General features: G+C 39.9%; 1 protein-coding gene across 5 annotated transcripts in view; it reads left to right on the top strand.

Moving 5' to 3' along the window:
- The window catches only part of LOC117263130 (CUB and sushi domain-containing protein 3), a 479,142-nt gene that overhangs the window by 357,734 nt on the left and 100,718 nt on the right, over positions 1–20,690 (top strand). For all 5 annotated transcript variants that reach the window (XM_033636295.2, XM_033636294.2, XM_033636293.2 and 2 more), the window contains 7 exons: positions 625–819; positions 4,090–4,228; positions 5,033–5,220; positions 5,613–5,801; positions 12,889–13,005; positions 13,372–13,587; positions 16,593–16,781. In XM_033636295.2, the coding sequence (XP_033492186.2) occupies positions 625–819; positions 4,090–4,228; positions 5,033–5,220; positions 5,613–5,801; positions 12,889–13,005; positions 13,372–13,587; positions 16,593–16,781 (1,233 nt within the window). The remainder of the gene's footprint in view (positions 1–624; positions 820–4,089; positions 4,229–5,032; positions 5,221–5,612; positions 5,802–12,888; positions 13,006–13,371; positions 13,588–16,592; positions 16,782–20,690) is intronic.

Below are 20,690 nucleotides of genomic sequence, written 5' to 3'. Positions count from 1 at the left end.
TGATGGCAAACAGACAAAATGTTGAAGTCTTCTGTCCACAAACTTCCTCACAGTGGATCGGTGATTTCAGCTCACACCATTCCATGTATATCTGACTTTTTTTTTTATTTTTTTGGGTCACTGCATTCGTCATTTTTAAATCTCTCTACCTGATCACACCACATTGCTTCAACTGGCAAAACATGGGCAATATAAGGTTGGACTTTACAGCCTTCTAATCTGATGAGCCAGACCATATCCCGAAGCGGACATGCTCACATGAGTTTTATCAGAAGTTACATAGCTTATATCCAACCCAAGCACGGTGCAAATACACTGTAGCGTGATATATGAGCATATTAGCAAAGATATAGAAAGGCAGAGCAGGAATGTAGAACAGATAGATTACAGGAGACATTTTCCTGGCCAGGACTGAACACTCAAACACGTCACGTTGCAGCAATAGATCTATATGATTAGTTCTCAGAAATGTCATCAAAATGTAGCCTGTGAGTGTCCATTAAATAAAGGTCTCATATTCTTTAATAACATTTCTCGTGGATGGGTCTGTCTCTCTCTGTGGGTGACTAGTATCCAATATCTTCCTCATCATTTCTGTCTCTCCTTGTAACTTTTTTACCCCAGCATTTGGCCATAACGAGTGTCCAGACCCTGGCATTCCCATCAACGCTCGCCGCTTTGGAGACAGCTTCCAGCTTGGCAGCTCCATCTCTGTGGTCTGTGAGGACGGTTTTATCAAAACCCAAGGGACGGAGACCATCTCCTGTCAGTTAGAAAAAGGAAAAGTCATGTGGAGTGGGCCCATCCCTAAATGTGAAGGTAAATATTGACTTGATTGCTAATTAAAGTATTAACTTGGGAACAATATGTCATCCAAGATATCATCATTACCACAGAGTAAAGTCCCAGCAGGTGGGAATTACCTGCTGTCAGCTCAACAGAGGGAAAAAGATATGGAGGTGTCCAGTTAACCTAAATATCCAGGGAAAGAGCTATTAATACACTGCTGCCACAGGTGCAGCTACTAGCTTACAAATATACTCTGACTGTAGCTGAGACGAGTTTTCACCCCCATAGTATTTCCAAGTAGTTTTGCTGTTGGCGTCGCAAGACAACCAGATTGCTTTCAATTAGCCTCAGAGCCTAGCAACTACCAGCAACACAGGACACACTGTTTTTTTTTCCCAGTTACTTCAGTCGTTCCATGTTGTTGTTGTTGTTGTATGATGGTTGGCGCACTTTCTTTATGCGGTAAATTGACCTTTTGTTTTCCTGGGAGTTCTGACCTGCTGGCAGACGAGGCTTATAGGGCGTCAATTGAAATGCTTGGGGTGTCATTATTCTACAGCCATTACATTGTGTAATCAACATTTACTTCATAATGATAAGTTAATGAGAAAAACGTATTTCTATTAGTCTGTTTCCACTTTAAGAATATCAAACTCTTTCTTGTAAGCTGTATGTGGGAAGATATCAGAAGAGATGACCCTTAACCTAATGTGAAGTTAATGGAAAATATAATATGTACTGTAATAAATATAATTATACCTAACTATTAGTGGTGTTATAAAAGTCCTAAGAAACAGTAGTGGCTTCTTTGAGAGGTCAAGTAAAGTCTGCTTATTAGTCATTACACCACTCTACTTTGACTGCAGCTATTCCATACCTAATTATTATACCCATTTCACACTGGAACACTGTCATGTATCATATATACGGTCAGACTAATTTAAATCTATAATAATTAGTCAAGGTGGCCTTAGTGCAAAGTTTAATCAACTGCCTATGGGGAGGTACAAAAAATTAGAGATGTAAATTTGACCTGTTCATCTCAGATGGAACAAAAGAATGAAGTGTAAGTGCTTCGGCTGTTACTCCAACCGCAGATATAATTAACTTAAGATATTTCTTACACGTCTACTGTTGATAGAAGTGTTGACGGTACAAAGAAAGGCCATGTTAATTATGCTCCAGGTCATTTAATGTCCCCAGATCCTTTGTAGCTAATGTGTGTCTATAACTACTCAGATGAAATCCACTTACTTGTATTCAGGAGGTGCAGACCAGAACAAATTGACTTCAGACACTAAGTTAAACTCTAAACAAGATCAAATTTAAAAGAAGACTGGAACAGAATGGCTCCGGGCTCATCTAACCTTATGTTAACATTTTGTTAATCTGTCGATCCTCATTATGCATGTGTCATTCTTCATGTTCCTTTCAGTGTTAATGTGATTTTTTTTTTTGCATTATTTCCCATTCTTATATTACATCGAGTGCAATTGGCCCGGTTAGTGAGTCGCTGGTGAACATAGTGGAACATTTTAGCAGCTGAAGAGTCAGATATTTCCTTCAGGAGTTTGTGGAGGTCAAAATAAAGCTGAAAGTCCAGTAAATATTGAACTCATGGACTCATTAGGTGGCCAGAGACACAGCTCCACAGCAAAGGCATGAGTTTGCTAACAGGTTGACAACATCTGTCAGTGCTGTGTTAACAATATGTTGTGCTGCCCCCACGTAACCAAAACATACATTAAATCTAAGTTTGAGTAAATAAACTGAATCAATTGAAATCGTATTGTCTTGGAACTGGTCACACAGTGATAAGGCCTCCAGTAGGACTATCGCTAGTTTTCCAAAGTAGCTGTAAATTATGGTCTGCTGTTGTTGAATTGTGAAATCAAGGCATGTTCAGTGAATTCAGTGCCTTATCAGCTACTTTACCAGCCTTTCATTGCCCATCTCAGTTCATTTTCGATCTTCAGGGGACATTATCAACGGGCAGAGACAAAAATGCTTGTGTATGCAATTCGATAGACTTAGAACCAATAAACACGTGATGTAGCGCAGAGTGACACATGCAATTTAAGGCGGTACTTGGTCCATTTTCAGGCAGGCAAAAATGGCAGTCTGGTCAAACACTTTTCAAATTACAGCCAAACAGTACACTAAAATCTTTTCGGTAACACTTTACTTGAAGGCATCTACATAAGAGTGACATGACACTGTCATAACTATGACATGACACGGTCATGAAACTGTCATGAACATTATGTACATGTCATAAACGTTTATGACTGCTGTCATTAAGCGTCATTCAGTTTTTGTAATGACAAGTTGACATTGTTTGGGTTGTCTTGATTATGACAACTTGACATTAACTAAAGTGACATTACCAGAAGATGTCTTTGTCATGACAAGTTGGCATTAAATTTGTTTGGGACATGCTTATAATGACAACTTGACATTAACCAGGATGACATTACCAGAAGATGTCTTTGTCATGACAAGTTGGCATTAAATTTGTTTGGGATGTGCTTATAATGACAACTTGACATTAACCAGGATGACATTACCAGAAGATGTCTTTATGTTAATGTCAAGTTGTTATTATAAGCACATCCCAGGACATCCCAAAAAAATCATGTCATAATCAAGTTGTCATCATCAAGACAACCCAAACAGTGTCAACTGACACTTAATGACAGCAGTCATAAATGTTTATGACAGATTCATGACAGTGCAATGTCACCCTTATGTAGATACCTTCAAGTAAAGTGTTACCATCTTTTCTCTGAAAACATTTGAGGATGGAAATAGGCAATACAGTAACACAATTTTGATTCATGTTTGACTTAGTTCGACAGTTGGATGTGAGACACAAATACATCCAATCAGAGCAGCAACATGTGTGACATGTGACTTTTCAGATCTGGACCAGTAACATTCCTCTGTCAATGCAAAATGAACACGAGCTCACAGATTTATTTGGTTCCCAGGCAACCAGCTTACTGTTTCAGCAAACAAACATTCAGACAAGAATATCGATTGCATAAAAGATGTATTCAAGATGCCTCCATGTCAGCTGCTAGCAAAGCTGATTCACCAGCTTGAGAGTCTCACTAAATCCTACCAGATCTGTCCAGTGTTGGGTCTCACTCACCACACATCAACTCGGACCTGGCCTTCAACTCAACTCAGACTTGAGTCAGACATGAGTGGTCTTGATACAAATCCTCTCTCATCCTCCCTTGTGTGTCCTCTGCGTCTCCCCTCACTTCCTTCTCTTTGTTCCCTCTCCTCCTCCAGCCCCATGTGGAGGCCACTATTCAGCCCCAAGCGGAGTGATTTTGTCACCTGGGTGGCCCGGTTACTATAAAGATTCCCTCAGCTGTGAGTGGGTGATTGAATCAGAACCTGGACGCTCCATCAAAATCACATTTGACAGGTGGGTGGCATAATTCTTTGATTCTGCATATTATAAAAACTCTCAGAGCTCTGAATGGGCAGGACTGTGCAGATTCATCAGAAGCGCCGTCAATTACTTCTGACAAGCAGAGATTTACCAGACTGAAAGTTTATGGGGATTCACCGAGATTATCATAATGATCTCTTAAATTTTATAGGTTGTATAATTAATATTGGGAGTTGTATATTGATCAGGAAGGCTGGGTAATATTTTGGTTTATATTATGTGTTCGCTGAGCTGTGAACCTGTGATGAGAGAAAAAAACTTTAGAGGATCCTGTAAAATCACTTTATCATTGGTTTGAGTTTCTCTTTCAACTTTATTTCATTGTAAAGTGTTATTAACTCAACAACCTGTGGAGGACTCAGAAGATTGAACCACTTATACTGAAGAAAACACATGTACAGAAAGTATGACTTTAAGAGTTGTGGTTATCTCTTGATCAAAAGTAATATCATGTCAATTTTGCAGTTATTAAGGACCAACTGGCCAGTAAAGTAATTAACCCACTTAGGTGAATCTTCAATTCAAGCACCTCAGAGAAATTTTCTCCAACAATAGCATTATCTTCATGTTGCCTTGACAAGCTCTCACTTTAATGTTCAGTACGGATGCTGAAATCAGTTCTATCATTATGTAAAGAACATAACTCTGAGCTTGTTCCCAGTTTTTTTGTTATTGAAATAGTTTGAAATGAAACGTAAAGGCTTTTATTCGAAAAAGAATTGTCAATTAAAAAAATGATTATCAGCATTGTGCGATACTGATATTGTCGTCTCACAGGTTCCAGACAGAGCTGGGTTATGACTTCCTGGAGATCCATGATGGTCCAAACCTCCTGTCTCCTCTGGTTGGATCCTTTAATGGTACCCAAGTGCCCCAGTTCCTGTTCAGCAGCAGCAACTTTCTTTATTTGCTGTTTACCACCGACAACAGCCGATCAAATGCTGGCTTCAAGATATTATATGAAAGTAAGTTAGACACAAACACAACATATTTATGCATGTACACGTGGGAATGCAACCGCAGATACAAAGCTTTAACTTTAGAATATTATATATTACTTATACAGATCAGAATAATACACATGCACTTTATAAAAAACAGCACAAACACAATAGAGGGTGTTCATGATGTCAGGACACCAGTAGCCCAGCAGACACAGATTCACAAGCTGGCCTTACATGCAGGTCATTACCTGTGAAAAACAAACCCCTATGATCACACAGCATGGTGCTCTATGTGGAGATTCAAACCATCTGTGAGTTTTAGTTTTATGCAGATCAGCAAAATGGCAGATGAAAGTTAGGCCTTTGTGCACATACATAACATTAAAACATACATCTTATTCTTTTTTTTTCAGGTGTTACAGTGGACAGCTACTCATGCCTAGACCCTGGTATCCCTGTCAACGGTATTCGGTACGGGCAGGATTTCTCCATCGGGTCCACAGTATCGTTTGGTTGTGATTCTGGCTACAGACTGAGCCATGAGGAGCCACTCGTATGTGAGAAGAACCACTGGTGGAGCCACCCTTTACCTACATGTGACGGTAAATACCTTAAATAAATAAATACTGAATATCAGTAATGTACAGTTCTTTTAAAGTATTCCTTGCTTAACTTGATTTTGTTGTAGCACTGATCAAATATTATGCTTAAACAAAAGCTTGCGAAAACAGCCAGCCTTAATAAACATGAGATAGTATGTCTAATTGGTTAATGAAATGTCCAAACTGACATTGACAGATTTTCATAACATAGCCCCAAAAGTAGTATATATATACTCAGATAAGACTGCCTTTTTAGATAATGTAAGTTGATATCTCACACTAATGTGACACCCAAATTTATATAGTCATCCACAGCTCTGTGTCATCTATTATCAGAAGGTGTAAAGCACACACAGAGACAGCAATTACCCACCCCGTTATTTTAAATACATTTATAAGATCGTCCCAAATGATGTCAACAGCGCTATCCAGGATATTTTGACTTCACTTTCGTACAGTGGGAGGAAGCTGAGATGTGTCGTCCATCTTTAGATACACTCATTGAGACAGAATGCACAGGGTGCAGTGTTTGAGCACATGCTGACATGACATGAGCTGGTATTTTATAGTACCATACAGGATTGCAAACTTTGCAAACTCACCTTTTGTGAAAATTGCCATTTTGAATACAAAGTAGTGGTGGTAGTTGTAGTAGTGTGGGATTGGTGTAGATCCAATGAGTTTTTGAAATGGAGGGGGGGGGGGGGGGGGGGTCTGTGACGACAAAGTCAGAGTGAATAGGTGAATTAGGTAAATGATGGCAGGTTGCTGAATTAGGCCCACTTCTCTACAAACTCTTATCACTACAACACATTAATTGATTGACAACGTTTTGTTTTGTATTGACTCTGCACGCTGTGTGGTGGAATTCAACGTACGGCCGTCAATACTTGTATCCCAGGTCTTTATTTGACCCTGGCTGTGCATCGTGGCTTCAATTAAGCATGCTTTATCTAGAGCGCCACTCTGTGCAATTATCAGTGGCACTGGTCAGGTACCACATAGGAGAATTACGCACTTACTATAAAGACAGTCCACACTGATATAGAGGCACATTATTTAAGGGATGAGGAGAGGTTGACATCAACGTCAGTACAATGTGCTGCAGCCTTTGCGCAGGTAGGCTACTCAATAAATAGGCAGTGGTGGAGGAAGTCTTTAGCTCCTTCACTGCAGTAGAGGCAGGCTACCAATAATACCAGGCTGTGAAAATACTCTAACACATGTCCTGAATTTAAAATCATGCTTAAGTAAAAACTAGACCTAACTATGTAAGTATTATCAGCAAAATGCAGCTTAGTTGGAGTACTTAATGTAAAAGTAGATACTGTGCAGAAAATGGTCCCTATCAGTGCTTTTCTGTTGTATCTGATGTTTTTGGATTAATATTACTGCTGCATTAATGTGTATATATCATGTTACTGCTTTAGCTGTTTAAGGTTGTGCCCTCTCTCTCCCCACTCCCCTATATACTGTTGGGTAGTTTAGTCTACAGTAATGCATTACTTTCTATAAGATCACCATATGTTTGTAGTGTGGCTGTCTTGTGAGAACCAGGTATCTCTAAAAAGTCAGAAATACATCCCTGTTTTTAGCGTTGTGATGATGCATTTTACAACTGCAACACATAAATAAACACTTCATCCATCAGTGTATCACAAACTGTCAGCATCGACACATCTGGACGTATGTGCTTTTCACTGGACAGGAAGAAGATGAAAAATTCTGATCTAAGAAGTAACTTAAGGTGTCAGACAAATGTAGTGCAATATTTACCTCTGAGATGTTGTGGAGTAGAAGGATAATTAAGTATAGAATGAAATCCACTTGTGTACTTAGTGTCACTGCTTTTCATCATCCCCCCTGCACATGTGTGTGCTATCCACGTCAGAGACTTTACCCAAAAATAGATGATGTAGTTGATCCATTAAAAAGACAAAAGAAGCTGAGACGTAAAAAAAAAAAAAAAAAAGCCCATCCTATATGGGGAGCTGAGTCACATAGAACAGGTTGTTCTGCAACAAAACCACTGGTTGAATTTCACACACACAGACACAGACACACACACACACACACACACACACACACACACACACACACGCTTGGTTCTGTGCAGGGCAAATTTGCAGTGAAGGCTGCTGTGGCTGATAGGGGATGATTTGAGGAGAAGATTAGAGATCTGTGGGCATGTACAGTGTGTGTGTGCATGCGTGTGTGTGTGTGTCTGTGCATGTGAACTGAATGTCAGCACATGTATGTGCGCTAGTGCCATGTGCCTCCTGTCACCCCCTTTCCTGTGTGAACCTGGAACACAGGAAGGTTTGAGGTAAGGTTGACGAGAGCGTGTGTTGCCTGTCACCTCCTCTCTCTTCTCTCTCAAATCAAGGGGGTGAGGAGGGGGGGCAGAGGAGCAGATGATGGGAGGAGGGGATCTTTCTCTCTCTCTCTCATTCCAATCATGGTGGAGCTAAGGAGGAGAGGGAGGACGGAGAGATGCGGCACTGCTGCGGTTTGCTTGGTTCGGCTTGTTGGCTCATTCGCTTGTTAACCACATTTGAATTGCACAGTTCCTGGGACTGGCAGTGGTTTCCTCCAAGGAGGAGGCAGTTGGAGCATATAAACATCAAGCACGCTGCCTGGAATTTGTGGGCTGAATGCCATTACAGTGTGTTTACACAGTATGTACCCATACAAATATAGGAACTATTTGCTGCTGTGGTTGGTAAGACATGGCCTAGCCTGATGATTGACAAGCAGTAAACAATGACTTCAAGCAAGACAGCACTAAAGGCAGCCGACTCGGCCCTGGAAAATGTTATAGAAACCAAATGTTGTTTATACTGTGTATTATTAAATCAGCAACATTCCCTTATTTGATGTAGAATGTAAAATGAAAGACACAATGACAAGAATACGACATGAACCAAACAAAAAAGATTTCTAGATTTTAAGCCAAAGTAATTTATGTAATATTTATATTGAAAGAATGACCACAATGAATCCAATTTTTCTCCAGGCCTGAGGTTTCCTTTAGCAATTCTGTGGTTTTAAACGAATCAAAGTAGAATTCAAATTACTTTGTCAACCTTTTTTGAAGTCCAAAGATTGATGTTTTAGTGGAATCACTCAACCCAGCTTCATTCGCATGAAAGAGAGTTTGAATAGAAAGATCTGCTAACAGACAGAGGTGGAGGAGAAGGCGAGATGGAGGGAGATCTAAAAGAAAGACACTAAGACAGAGAACGAGGTAGAGAGACAGAAGCTGGCAGAGGTAGAAGAAACTGAAGAAACTGGCAAAGATAGACATGTGATGCAATGTTTCAAATATCTCACATAACTCAGCATTCAACATTAAGAGCTTCCTGGCAGAAAGGTATTAATAATTAATACCGCTGTGAATGCAGGTTTTTGTGCATGAGTGTGTATGTCAGGCTGTGTGTATGCAGTGTGTGTGTGCATGCCTGCTCGCATCTGTGCATTTTTTATGGTCTGGAAATATTCTCACTCCTCACCGATGTTGTCAGGGATGCTGATGTTGTGGAAACGGAGGTGGTTGGGAGTGAAGACACTGATGTTCTGTTGTGGTTTGAGCACAGTTTCAGTTTCTGACTTGCCTGTTTTCTGTGGTTGTAGCTAAAGCTGCACAACACAAGGACAATATGTGATTTGCAATAACTGTTGAATATCACGTTAATGGTATGGTCTGCTGCTTTCAGCGTACTGCTAGAATACAGTGACTATATATCTAAAGATGGACGAAGCGTCTCCACTTCCTCCCACTGTACAAAAATAAAGCTAAAATATCCCACATACAGCCGCTGCCATCTCGTCCTGGTGACATCATTTGGAGCCACATTCTGTACACATTCTTTGCAGTATCGAGTTCCCGTAGTCCAATCATGAGCAGCGCCATTGATTGTGAGCACAGACAGCTGTCGTCGAACCCTCTTTTTAGCATCAAATAACTAATTGAAACATAATCATTATCATAATCATTTAGAGCCAGACTGCACAGTTGCAAACTCAGCGGTATCAAGTTGCCACAGTCGGACCAATGGCAAGCAGCGCTACTGATTGCAAGCACATCCAATGGCACACACAGCTGTCAATCATGATGTCAAACTCCCTTTTTATAGCATCAAACCACTAATTAAAACCAAGCTTAGTAGAAAAATGAACACCTGAACATACATCAGTGTGATAAGAATTATCTAAAACTAGTCCATACCCGGGGATGTGTTATGTATAGAGGAATAAGAAATCAAAAACAGTATATTAGAGGAGATGCAAAATCAGAGCACTGTAAATGCACTGTGTAATAAATATTAATGTAAGACAAACAATGCACACTGTATTTAGAAACATGCTTTATGGCAAAATACATGGAGCATAGTTTTGGCTGATGGCATGCGCATACGCGGGGCCGTGCACGGGCACACAGGTACACACATACAGGTTTCAATCCGCAAGTGTTGGAGATAAAGGCTTCCCAGCCAAACTGTGGTTCCGGCGGGCATACGCAGCTCGTGCTGCTAATGGTGCTCACAGTATGAATGGGTAGTGGACAAAAAAGCGAATATAAACAGTAGAAATGTGGGAAAAATGCAAAAACTGTCTGCACATGACCAAGATGAAAGCCTATGTGCAAGTTCAGAGATGTAGGTCAAAGCAGTGAGGAGGAAAACGGATGATGACGGACGGACGGAGGGAGGGACAGAGGTTTCTCCATTTAATAGTAGGATGACAGAACTATCTTTGGGAAAAATTTATCTGACGTGTACTTAAACCTTTTACTTTGGCCCACGTCCCTTTGAAATTTTGGGAGCGGTCATGATGCCCATCTTTTTTCTGCAGTCTATGTTAAAATGAGAGGAAATTATTTCCAACATTTTTATTGAACAAACTGACCATTGACCTGAACACAAAAGACATTTGTTAACAAAAAAAAAAAAAAAGTATTATGGTAACATTTTAAAGTGCAGTTTTTTACTGATACTGTCTTTCAACTAGCTCAAACAAGTGAATTCAATACAGCAGTCTTAAGCAGTATGTTTATGGCACAAGTTGACATTGCAGTGTGGACAAAAAAACAATACATAGTTGGAGCAGTGGTCATTATTGGGGAGGGTTTGTACAGATTGTAGCCTGGGCTGCAGCTCTCAGAGATGGTGGTTCTCAGCTCCCGTAGAACTGTTTAATTGTCCTGCTCAAGGAAACTTCAGCAGAACTTTCAGGTTTGACCTTCTTCCAGCTGCTCTGCCACCATTGCACTTTTGAGGTAATGCTATGGCATTTTATAGGTTTATTGTAAGAGGAAATGACAGGCCAGTCGGCCAACTGTAAGATGAACCAACTGGAGCGAGCAGAAATGAAGCACCTTGCAACACATGCATGCATTAGTATGCATAGAATGAGCAACAGATTTTTCCAAGCTTTTCCGACGACCTGGTCTCAACTCTGAGCATCGCTGTGCGAGCAGGGGTCTCTTACTGCATAACAATGTACAGGGCTGAACCGTGTGCAGAATTCGCAGGGTCATCCCGAGGCCACGCTCTGAGGTTCAAAATGTTTTAAGTAGTCTCTAAGAAACATTCGCACTGCTTCACTGCTTTGAATATAACTGCTTCAAATCACTTGAAATCAAACTCTATTAACAGAGAAAAAAAAAGATTTCAGAAACAAAAGACATTTTACGGTTCTTGCACACGATGCCACTATCTCGCACAGCATTAATGTTGTGGAAAAGTAGCTTAAATAATATTCAGATATTGTTTTTCTTGGGATTTTTTTATTTCATATCTCAGTTTTCTGCCTTGAAATAAATTCAGAGCTCAGAGACTGTACATCCCAAAGCAACACAGTCTTGCAAATTCTCACACACTTCTCAGTAAAATAAAGTACCCTTATTGTCCAGATGGTCACTTGTTATGTAACACACAACATTAGCCAGGAACTCCAATCACTCCAATAACCTTACATTCCTCTACTTTTTCACACATCTCTTGGCTCACAACATATATACTACATATATTTCTGATTGATTTGAGTTGGTTGTTTTAGGCACAATCTATTACTGCTATCAATGCTGAAAAACAACATATTTAATACCAGACACAAGAATTAAACCAAATATGCATTTAGAAAGTGGCACTGAGTTATGCATTTATGAGGACACATAGCAAGACGTGATAAGTCACTACAGAATGGGAGATACTTAATTAGCAGCATGGATCTCAGAGCCTGAGCTAATTATGGTTAAGCTGAAGAGCTGAAATGTTACCTTTTGTTACCCTAATTATGCCGGAGCTGTCATTGCCTGGTGAGCATGTCACACTTGCAGCATGCACTGCGGTCACTGATGTCATTACTGCCACATTTTGTAACCTACAGCAGATGTGTCACAGAGCTGTCGTCTATATGCAGCACACTCCAGCAAAGTGAAAAAAACTAAAATAAGTTTAAATAATTCAACTCCACACGATTAAACCGATAAATTTAATACAAACAGTTTTAGTTCATCGTTCAGGGTTATTATGCACCATCCACATATATGAGGATGGCTATAATCCCCTGTGCTGTTTGTCATCGTCAGGCGTTGGTAACTTTCAGGGCCATTAAACTACATAAACAACACAAAATCCATTATTTATGTTTTCGATGTGTGGCGGATTTTACATTATTTATGTCATTATTTTATGTCTGCAACTGTGGGGGGAATAAATCAGAAAACAATCAGACTTCACCATTTAAAGTAAAGCTATAAGGGAATATTCGCATTTATAAATGTGTGACAAGACACACACAATCTGCATCTGTCAGTGCATGCAGACCTTTCTACCCAGTAGCTTTAGAACACCTCCCTCTCTCCGTATCTCTGTCTTCCTCTCCCTCCCTTGTTGGGTCTGTGTGTGGGTATGCATGTGTGTATGTACTATAGGAGTGATATTAAAGGTCCACTGGGAAACATTATCTGTTTTGGCTATCAACAATCTGATGCTAACCTTCTCTCTGCCTTCGCCCCCTGTCTCTGCACATCTTTCTCTCTCCGCCTCTCTCTCTTCCACTCTGTCTCTCTCAATCTATCCAGCTCTGTGTGGCGGGGATGTTAGAGGTCCCTGGGGAACCATCCTTAGTCCCGGCTATCCAGACAGCTACCCTTCATCTCTCAACTGTACCTGGACTGTTGAAGTCAGCCACGGCAAAGGCAAGAGACTCACACAGATCCGCACTTCCTAATAGAGACAGACAGAGCGAGGGACAGAAGCAAGTTGCACACACAGTAGTGTAGCCACTGTTATACTATGACCACAAACTTGTATTTTTATTGTTTTTGTATGGTTTATAGAATATTCAGAGGGGCATTTTACATAGTTATAATCAGTGCATGCATAGAGACGTTGGTTAAGAACTTAAAATATGTTAAGATATTTAATGTAATACAATTACACCATTTATTTATGATTTATACGTCATAATTGTGGGTATATTGATGAGCTGAGAATATTGCAAACATCTAAAGGTTCTCTCTTGGTTAACTCTCTGTCCACCCATCTGTGTGTGTTTCTAACAGGAGTCCAGTTCCAGTTCAATTCTTTTCATCTGGAGGACCAACATGACTACCTTTTGGTTACTGAGAACGGAAGTTTCGTGCAACCACTGGCTCGCCTGACCGGCAACGAGTTGCCTAGCAACATCAATGCGGGTCTCTATGGCAACTTCAAAGCCCAGCTGCGATTCATCTCTGACTTTTCGATTTCATATGAGGGCTTCAACATAACTTTCTCTGGTAATGTACTTGACTATAGACATATTGCTATTATACTCCATCAAGGCCTAAATTCAATTTACACTAAATGTAGTCATTGTATTTTCATTTTTTCTCATACTGGGACAATTCAGAGTAATACTGTAGCTTATAGAAAATGTATAATGTCACACCACGCTGGATGCAAAACAGTGAAGTAATAATAACGCCTTGTATTAATCAGCTGAGCAGGAGCCTCACCAGAATCAGCCTAGAAACTTATGGAGTGAGATTCAAGACACAACAGTAAATAATAAAAACATTAATAGCTTCTCTTTAAAAAGGAGAGAGCAAAGATACAGCTCTGCGAGAATAAAGACAATTACAGTCTCTTAAAATGTACTGTGGTAAATTATCAGTCTGAGCTTTATTTCAGGCAGTAGAGTTACTAAAGAAATGTTGTTAAGTTCATTTATATAGCATCTTATCACACGCTGCTTCAAGATATTACAAGTAGATAATATCAACAGACATAAAATACAGAGACCATATAAGCGTTGGAAGGTACACAGAGGTGCATTTAAAGAAGTGAGTCTTGAGCTGTGTCTTTAAGGTGTCCGCAGGTCTTTAGGTCTGACAGGCCATAAATGCTAAAGCACGATCTTCTTTAGTTTAAAGCATGACGTGAGGTACAGCCAACAAAGCCCGATCCAAGAAAAAGAAGCTGAAGTGGCTCACTAATGTAGGTGGATGCATGACCTTGCAGAACTCTAAAGTGATCAAGAGGATCTTGAATTGGTTCGTCCAAGAGATGATGAAAGAGTCATAAAACTTTTCCTTCACCTCAGGGACACGATGCATTTTAATGCACAACAAGTACAGTTGTATAAGGATTAAATGCTCAAAGATACGTGTGTGCATATATGTATATATAAATATATTTATTTTATTTTGCATTTGATGATTTAATCTCTATAAAACGATATCTGCGTATATACTGTAGGCAGTGACACATTCTGGTGTCCAAAGCATTCTGGTTTCTGTTTGTAGTCCAAGTTGTATTGACCAATCACATTTGAGTGCCAGGTAAACAGTCCGTCTGAGAGGCAGAACACACTGGCCAAAATGCAAACTCAGAACCCATCGGCTATCATGTGACAACAATTTTGCTTTATATCCTTTTTATTTATTTTAATTCATCTTGATTCATATGCTGATATCTGTTGCGTTGATATCTGAGATTAGCCAAAATGACCGGCACACAGAGGAGGAAGTCATGTCCAGGTATCACTTGCTACACTGGATCTTTCCCCCAGAAGCTTATTGTCATCAGACTGATAGCCAGTTGGTTCTAAGATTGTTGATGAATAATTGGATGTATAATATGATTTGCATAATCGTGGCAAGATATACTTTCAAAGAGTTATTGTAGCTTATCTTAGAATATTACTTGGAGGTATGTTTTCTCTCCTTTGAAAACATAGTGTGGAGTAACTCTTAAAAACAACAAGTTATCTCCACAAAGGAAAGCGTATAAAAAAGGGGATCCAAAACAGAGCCTTGCGGAACACCACAAGTCAATGTCACAGGGGTCTGCAGGGCCGTCCCAAAGATACCTACCCACTGCCTATAAAAGTCTACAGTGTCAAAAGCTGCACTGAGATCCAGCAAAAATAAGCTCCTGCGTCACCGCGTGTCAAGATGTCATTGGAGATTTTGACAAAAGCTGTTTCAGTGGTGTGGAACCGACAGCAGCTATGATTGAAAATTGCCAAGAATACAATGCAGAGCCAAGCTTTTTTCAACCACTTTTCTAAAACTTTAACTTTAACTGTGAGTTTAGAAATAAGCCTGTAGTTTGTGCTTCTTGTCTTGTGTCCTTTTGTGCCACAAATGAAGAGTTTCACATATCCCTGCATGGATATTAACAAGAAACTGTTGCTGTGCTCGGTGAATGTTTAGCTTTCACTCTCACTCACACACACCCCTGGCCTCAAGAACAACCCATAAAACCTTGAGACTAGCAGAGAAGAGAGGTTACACAACATTAAACTGAATGTAATCCACCATTAAACAACACAATAAGAAAAAAAAGACACGGAGATAGATGCCTTTTAGCTGGGAATGTCACAGGTGGAAATCGGAAGTGCTGCCCCAATCCACAGTCGTTTTACTTCACCAATGCTCTCATCAAACATAGAGCAAAGGGTTAAAGGGCAGAATGGAGACAAAGTCCAAGGCTACAGCCACCTTTCATGAATCAAGATTCTTTGCCTAACTGGCCTTTGAACTCTCTCTCATTTACTCTGGGATAAAGGAGCACTTGAATCTGAGTCTACACTGAAGGACATTTTGCCACCTCCCAGATGGCATAAGCTGATACTCAGAATGTAACACATGTGAGGTGTCACCAGAGATGTGACTTGCCAATCTCAACATGCTCATCCAGCAGCACACTCTGAAACACACATCACATCCTCCGTCTTTGCCCAGTGAAAATAAATCTCCCGCTGTACGATGCTAAACACATCACCAGCAAGTGCATTTTGGGACACAGTGGAGTCAACTCAGACTCACAACTTTTGGACTAAAGCGTTCTAATGCGAAGATTACATTTTAATGGACTGCATTTTTAAAAATTTTAATCACACGAGTTATTGAATTATTGAAAAGGATCTCTTCGCACTATGAGAGATCATGGCCATGAGGCGTTTTTTTTTTCCCTCCTACAGTTAACATTTACTGGTCATGTTGTTGGTTTACTTCGGATATGTGGGTGAATTTCTCTGGACTTTGAGAGTGATGGGTATTGATTTGTTGATTTGACATCATTAGTAGAGGACGCTTTAATTCACACTCTAATCTTAACACCTCTCACTACTGCACTTATGCAACACTCAAAAAAATCACTCAGTAAAGTAAAAATATATTTTAATTCACTGATACAGTTTATCATTACTTTTAGCAGAGTGCTGACCCTTTGTATTGTAGGCTTCATGTTTATTCATGTATGTGTTATGTATTCCGTTTCCATCTGTTTTCTGCAGAATATACTTTGGAGCCTTGTGAGGACCCTGGGATGCCTCGATTTGGCAGGAGAAATGGCTACAGTTTCGGCATTGGAGACACATTGTCTTTTTCCTGCAATATGGGATATCGCTTAGAGGGGGCGCCGGAGTTAATCTGCCTGGGAGGAGGGCGGAGAATGTGGAGCTCACCTCTACCGAGATGTGTCGGTATGTCTCAGTATTACTGCTGATTTAATATTGTCAAACGTCCTGTCCTGTTTAAGTTGGAAAAGAATACATCTTGTAAGGTTTTTGGATGTTCACCTACCAAGAAAATGTTATAAACATGAAGACATTTGATATTAAAAATTTACAATCAGACTTTTAGCCTATGAGCACTACAAGTTGTAAGTGGTTCACGTATATATCGTATGTAAAATGCAAAGAAATACCAAGCCATATTTATCTTTAATTTTGCAAAATGATTTACTAGCAACTACTGATGGTAAAATAGTGTTTAGTTAGCCTTCCTTTCAGTTATCTCCTGTTTCACAAACAAAGATCAGTTCTGAATAACAAAACAGACGATGGAACAGAATGTTGGCCTGCAGTGACCAGTAAACCATTGAGCTGCTTAGCTGCTGATATCTTGAGGTTATGTACAAACACGAAAACATTTGCCCACATTATGACATGCAAAAAGACACAAAAAGTTCTTTATGTTGGGCGGCTTCAGTTCAAAGGCCAGCAGACTCTCAGGGCTAACCTTTGTTGCTTTTACAAAATAGTGGAGGAGATGGCACAAAAGTAAAGGAAGTGACTGAAAGAGAAAGATGTTTCATTCACGAATCATTTGTTAAGAGCAGAAAAGGTGCATGACAAATGTCATGTCACCTTGGCGGTGAATTTTGCAGTTTTAGATTCTTTTGAAACTTCCAGAAAATGTTATTAAATAGACAAAACTGTCAAAAAGACACATTCATACAAAGCAAATTTCAGTTAGTGGATGAACAATAAATGTCAGTGATGTTTCTACAAGGTGAGTCATCAGTGGGCAGAGAGTTCTGGCCTGTTCACAATCCTGTATCACCCCTGAGAATTATGAATATCAGAATTTTTCATTTAACACTTGAACAGTTTAGGATTTATAATGTTTTTGTATGCTTTTCAAGTGTTGAATAAACGGGAGTGAAAATGACAGATGAGGCAGAACAAAGTAAGGCTTATGGTATGGTCCAGTGTACCATTGACTGTGTCATAGGGTCATGCACCACATTGAACTCTAATCCATAATGATCATACTGAAGCAGTTTGTCATCGACAGTGGAGTAAGCAGTAAACAAAAACAAAACATGTGGAGTAAACATCAAGTGGGATTTAGATGCGGTGCACATGCATACAAATGTGAGAATAAAGAACCTCTCTATAACCACACGCTCGAGGCAACACAAATTGCAGTGAAGATGTATCAATTAGAATTAAAAAGGTTTTTACCTTGGGTGGAAAATTTGTGTACTCTGAGTTGTGTCATTAATTTATTAATGTACACAGCAGAGAAGCAAAAATAAAAGAGCCTAAAGGTAAAATAACCGAAACTAGAAGGGCACTCGGAGAGTGGCGCCCTCCGCCAAGGCCAATAGTCCATTCTTTATGCAAATGTGCAAGCACAACGCTATACACGTCGAGATAGCTTTCCAAAACTATTAGAAATGTGTGAAAAGATGGTTGTGCCTAGCTGAAGCCCCATTATCTCAGCAGTGCATTGGTTATATGCCTATAAATGGGAAATATTTCACATACAGCAAACTCTGTCCCCTAAAGGATTAAATGATGAGATACCATGGCATGTCATGCTATAATGGATATGGGGATCTCAATAGACCAATTCATAATACATAGCATAAGAGTTACATTGTTAAACATTTTAAATGATTTATGAAGGCTGCAAGGCCGATGTGTTCATTCATAAGAGCAGCATTCTTTAGAAATAATCTTGCAAGATGACTTTATTGTGGAAGGAGCCTGAGGTTTCTAGGTTGTTCCTGTGTTTTTCTTCTTCCCTTGTTCTTCATTTGTGGGGTTTGTGACATATGGTTCACAGGTTGTTGTCAATTATTGAGAAACACAACCACATCTGACTAATTCCTTCACACCTGTGCACACCTTTGAAATGGGTGAAGCAGTTTCTATTTAAACTCAATGGACCAAAACGTTAGTCAGGCTGAGCAAGTGCATTGGGATTTTCTGGTCAAAGAGTCAAGTGATATTTTCCAACACACCTCCATCTGAGACAGCTGGATGTGTGAATAGCACTCTTCAAACATACATAAAACTGGAAATTATTATCATATAGGTACAAATATCAAATGCTTTGACTGAAATAACATCATGAACATGTCAGCTTTTATGTCAGTTCATACAACAAACTATTTTTACTTGAGTCAAAATTCATTTTGAAAGCATGCAATAACAAACTTTTTAAATAAGGACTCACACACATACTTCACATGAGTCAGTCGGTCTTCTTACAGCTAACATCTGTTGCTGTCAAGTTGGAAAGACTTTTGGTCAAGTGGGACATACACTAGTGGTCAAGTTTGTGGAAAGAAACCAAGATTAAAGAAACCATAATGACAAAAAACAGAGAGAAAATGGTGTCAACCAGTCATGGTTTGAGTCCCAGTGCTGTTTGCCTATTCTCCCTTCGCTTGTGTTGGGTTTCTCTGGATGTATTAGCAGTAGTTGTCCTTGACTGAAACACCAGTCTCATAATTGTTCCCCAGGCGCCATAGATGGGCTTACCTACTGTCTTCCAATAGTTAGAATAAGCCGAATGCAGAAGATGAATTTACCCACAAGGATCAACAGCGTGTACTCATAACTTCAGGGTCTTTGTGAGCAAGAAATGTGTATAGTGAGATTTCATTTGGGTGCAAATGTAGAATCAATAGAGGGCAATATAAAAAGCAAAAGAGACAGCACTGAATGTTTCTGCACTCCTTCACAGGGCTTTTCAGCAAAGCTATGAGATGCGTGGGACTGTACAGGTGCACAGAGACAGACATTACCATCCAGCTCTTGAAAAGCAAATACAGTATATAACTTTTTAATTTTAGATCACTGGTGGGAATATTTTAAACACCAATCTTATTTTCAGCTTTGCGTGATGTTTGCAGCGCCAGGGTTTACGTCTTTGGCTCTTTGTCATCAACGTGCAAAGACTAATAATGCAAAGAGGTGGTGGGTGGTGTTGTCTGGCTGTGTTCTATGGTGTAGTGCAGTTTGCTATATTTAGTGCCCGTGTGTTGTGTTGCATTGCTGCATGATGTGGTTCACATCGCAAAGGAGGAGTGTAGAGGAGAGGGAAGGGACGGTTGGACCTGTGTGTCGTTTTCTAATATCTTAGCACTGCAAACTTTGCATCGTGCTTTGTGTTTGACTTTGCTTTGTGTGTTGTTTGGTGATTTTTATTAACTAAGGGATGTACTTTAAAGGTGTAAATTGCTTTGGTGCTCTGTGTTTGTGGTTTTACATTAGGCTTCCTTTACCTCCCTCATGAGTCAAACATATTGTTTTCATAAGGTACTGTCCAGAAGGGAGTTGGAGAGGTACCAAAGAGGTGTCTTTGCTTTTTCAGAAAATCAAACGTGCCTTTGGCTTGTTTTTTCAACTTCTCTATTATTGCTGGGCATTATCTGTTATTTAGCACGTTTGTTAAGGGAAGTGAGACAGAAGCAGGAGGGAAAAGAGGAACAGGAAAGAAGAGGAGGAGGGAGAGGAGAAGAGGAGGCTCGGGAGAAGTGGAAGATGAAGGTTGACTGAAGTAGAGGAGGGTGAAGGAGGCACTATTCATAGAGAGGGAGACAGAGAGAAAGAACAAGAGCGAGAGAGTTGAAGAGGAAAGAGGGAGAGGGTGGAGAGGTAATTTTCTAAATGGAAACTGTAGCGGCGTGATTTATTGACGATATGACAGCTGTAATATGACTATTACACCAGTAGGGACACAGAGAGGGGGAGAGAGGGAGGTAAAAAAGAGAGGAAAGGGACGTAGATACTGTAGATAGACGGCACATGTGAGAAGTGCTGAGAGTGGGTATCTTTAGGTAAATTAGTTTCTCGATTTTACTGCCGGCCCAT

This window comes from Epinephelus lanceolatus, chromosome 16 (genome assembly GCF_041903045.1).
Source record: "Epinephelus lanceolatus isolate andai-2023 chromosome 16, ASM4190304v1, whole genome shotgun sequence".
In the NCBI taxonomy this organism is placed as follows: Eukaryota; Metazoa; Chordata; class Actinopteri; order Perciformes; family Serranidae; genus Epinephelus; species Epinephelus lanceolatus.
The sequence above is the reverse complement of the archived record's forward strand: the minus strand, read 5'-3'. Positions and strand labels throughout refer to the sequence as shown.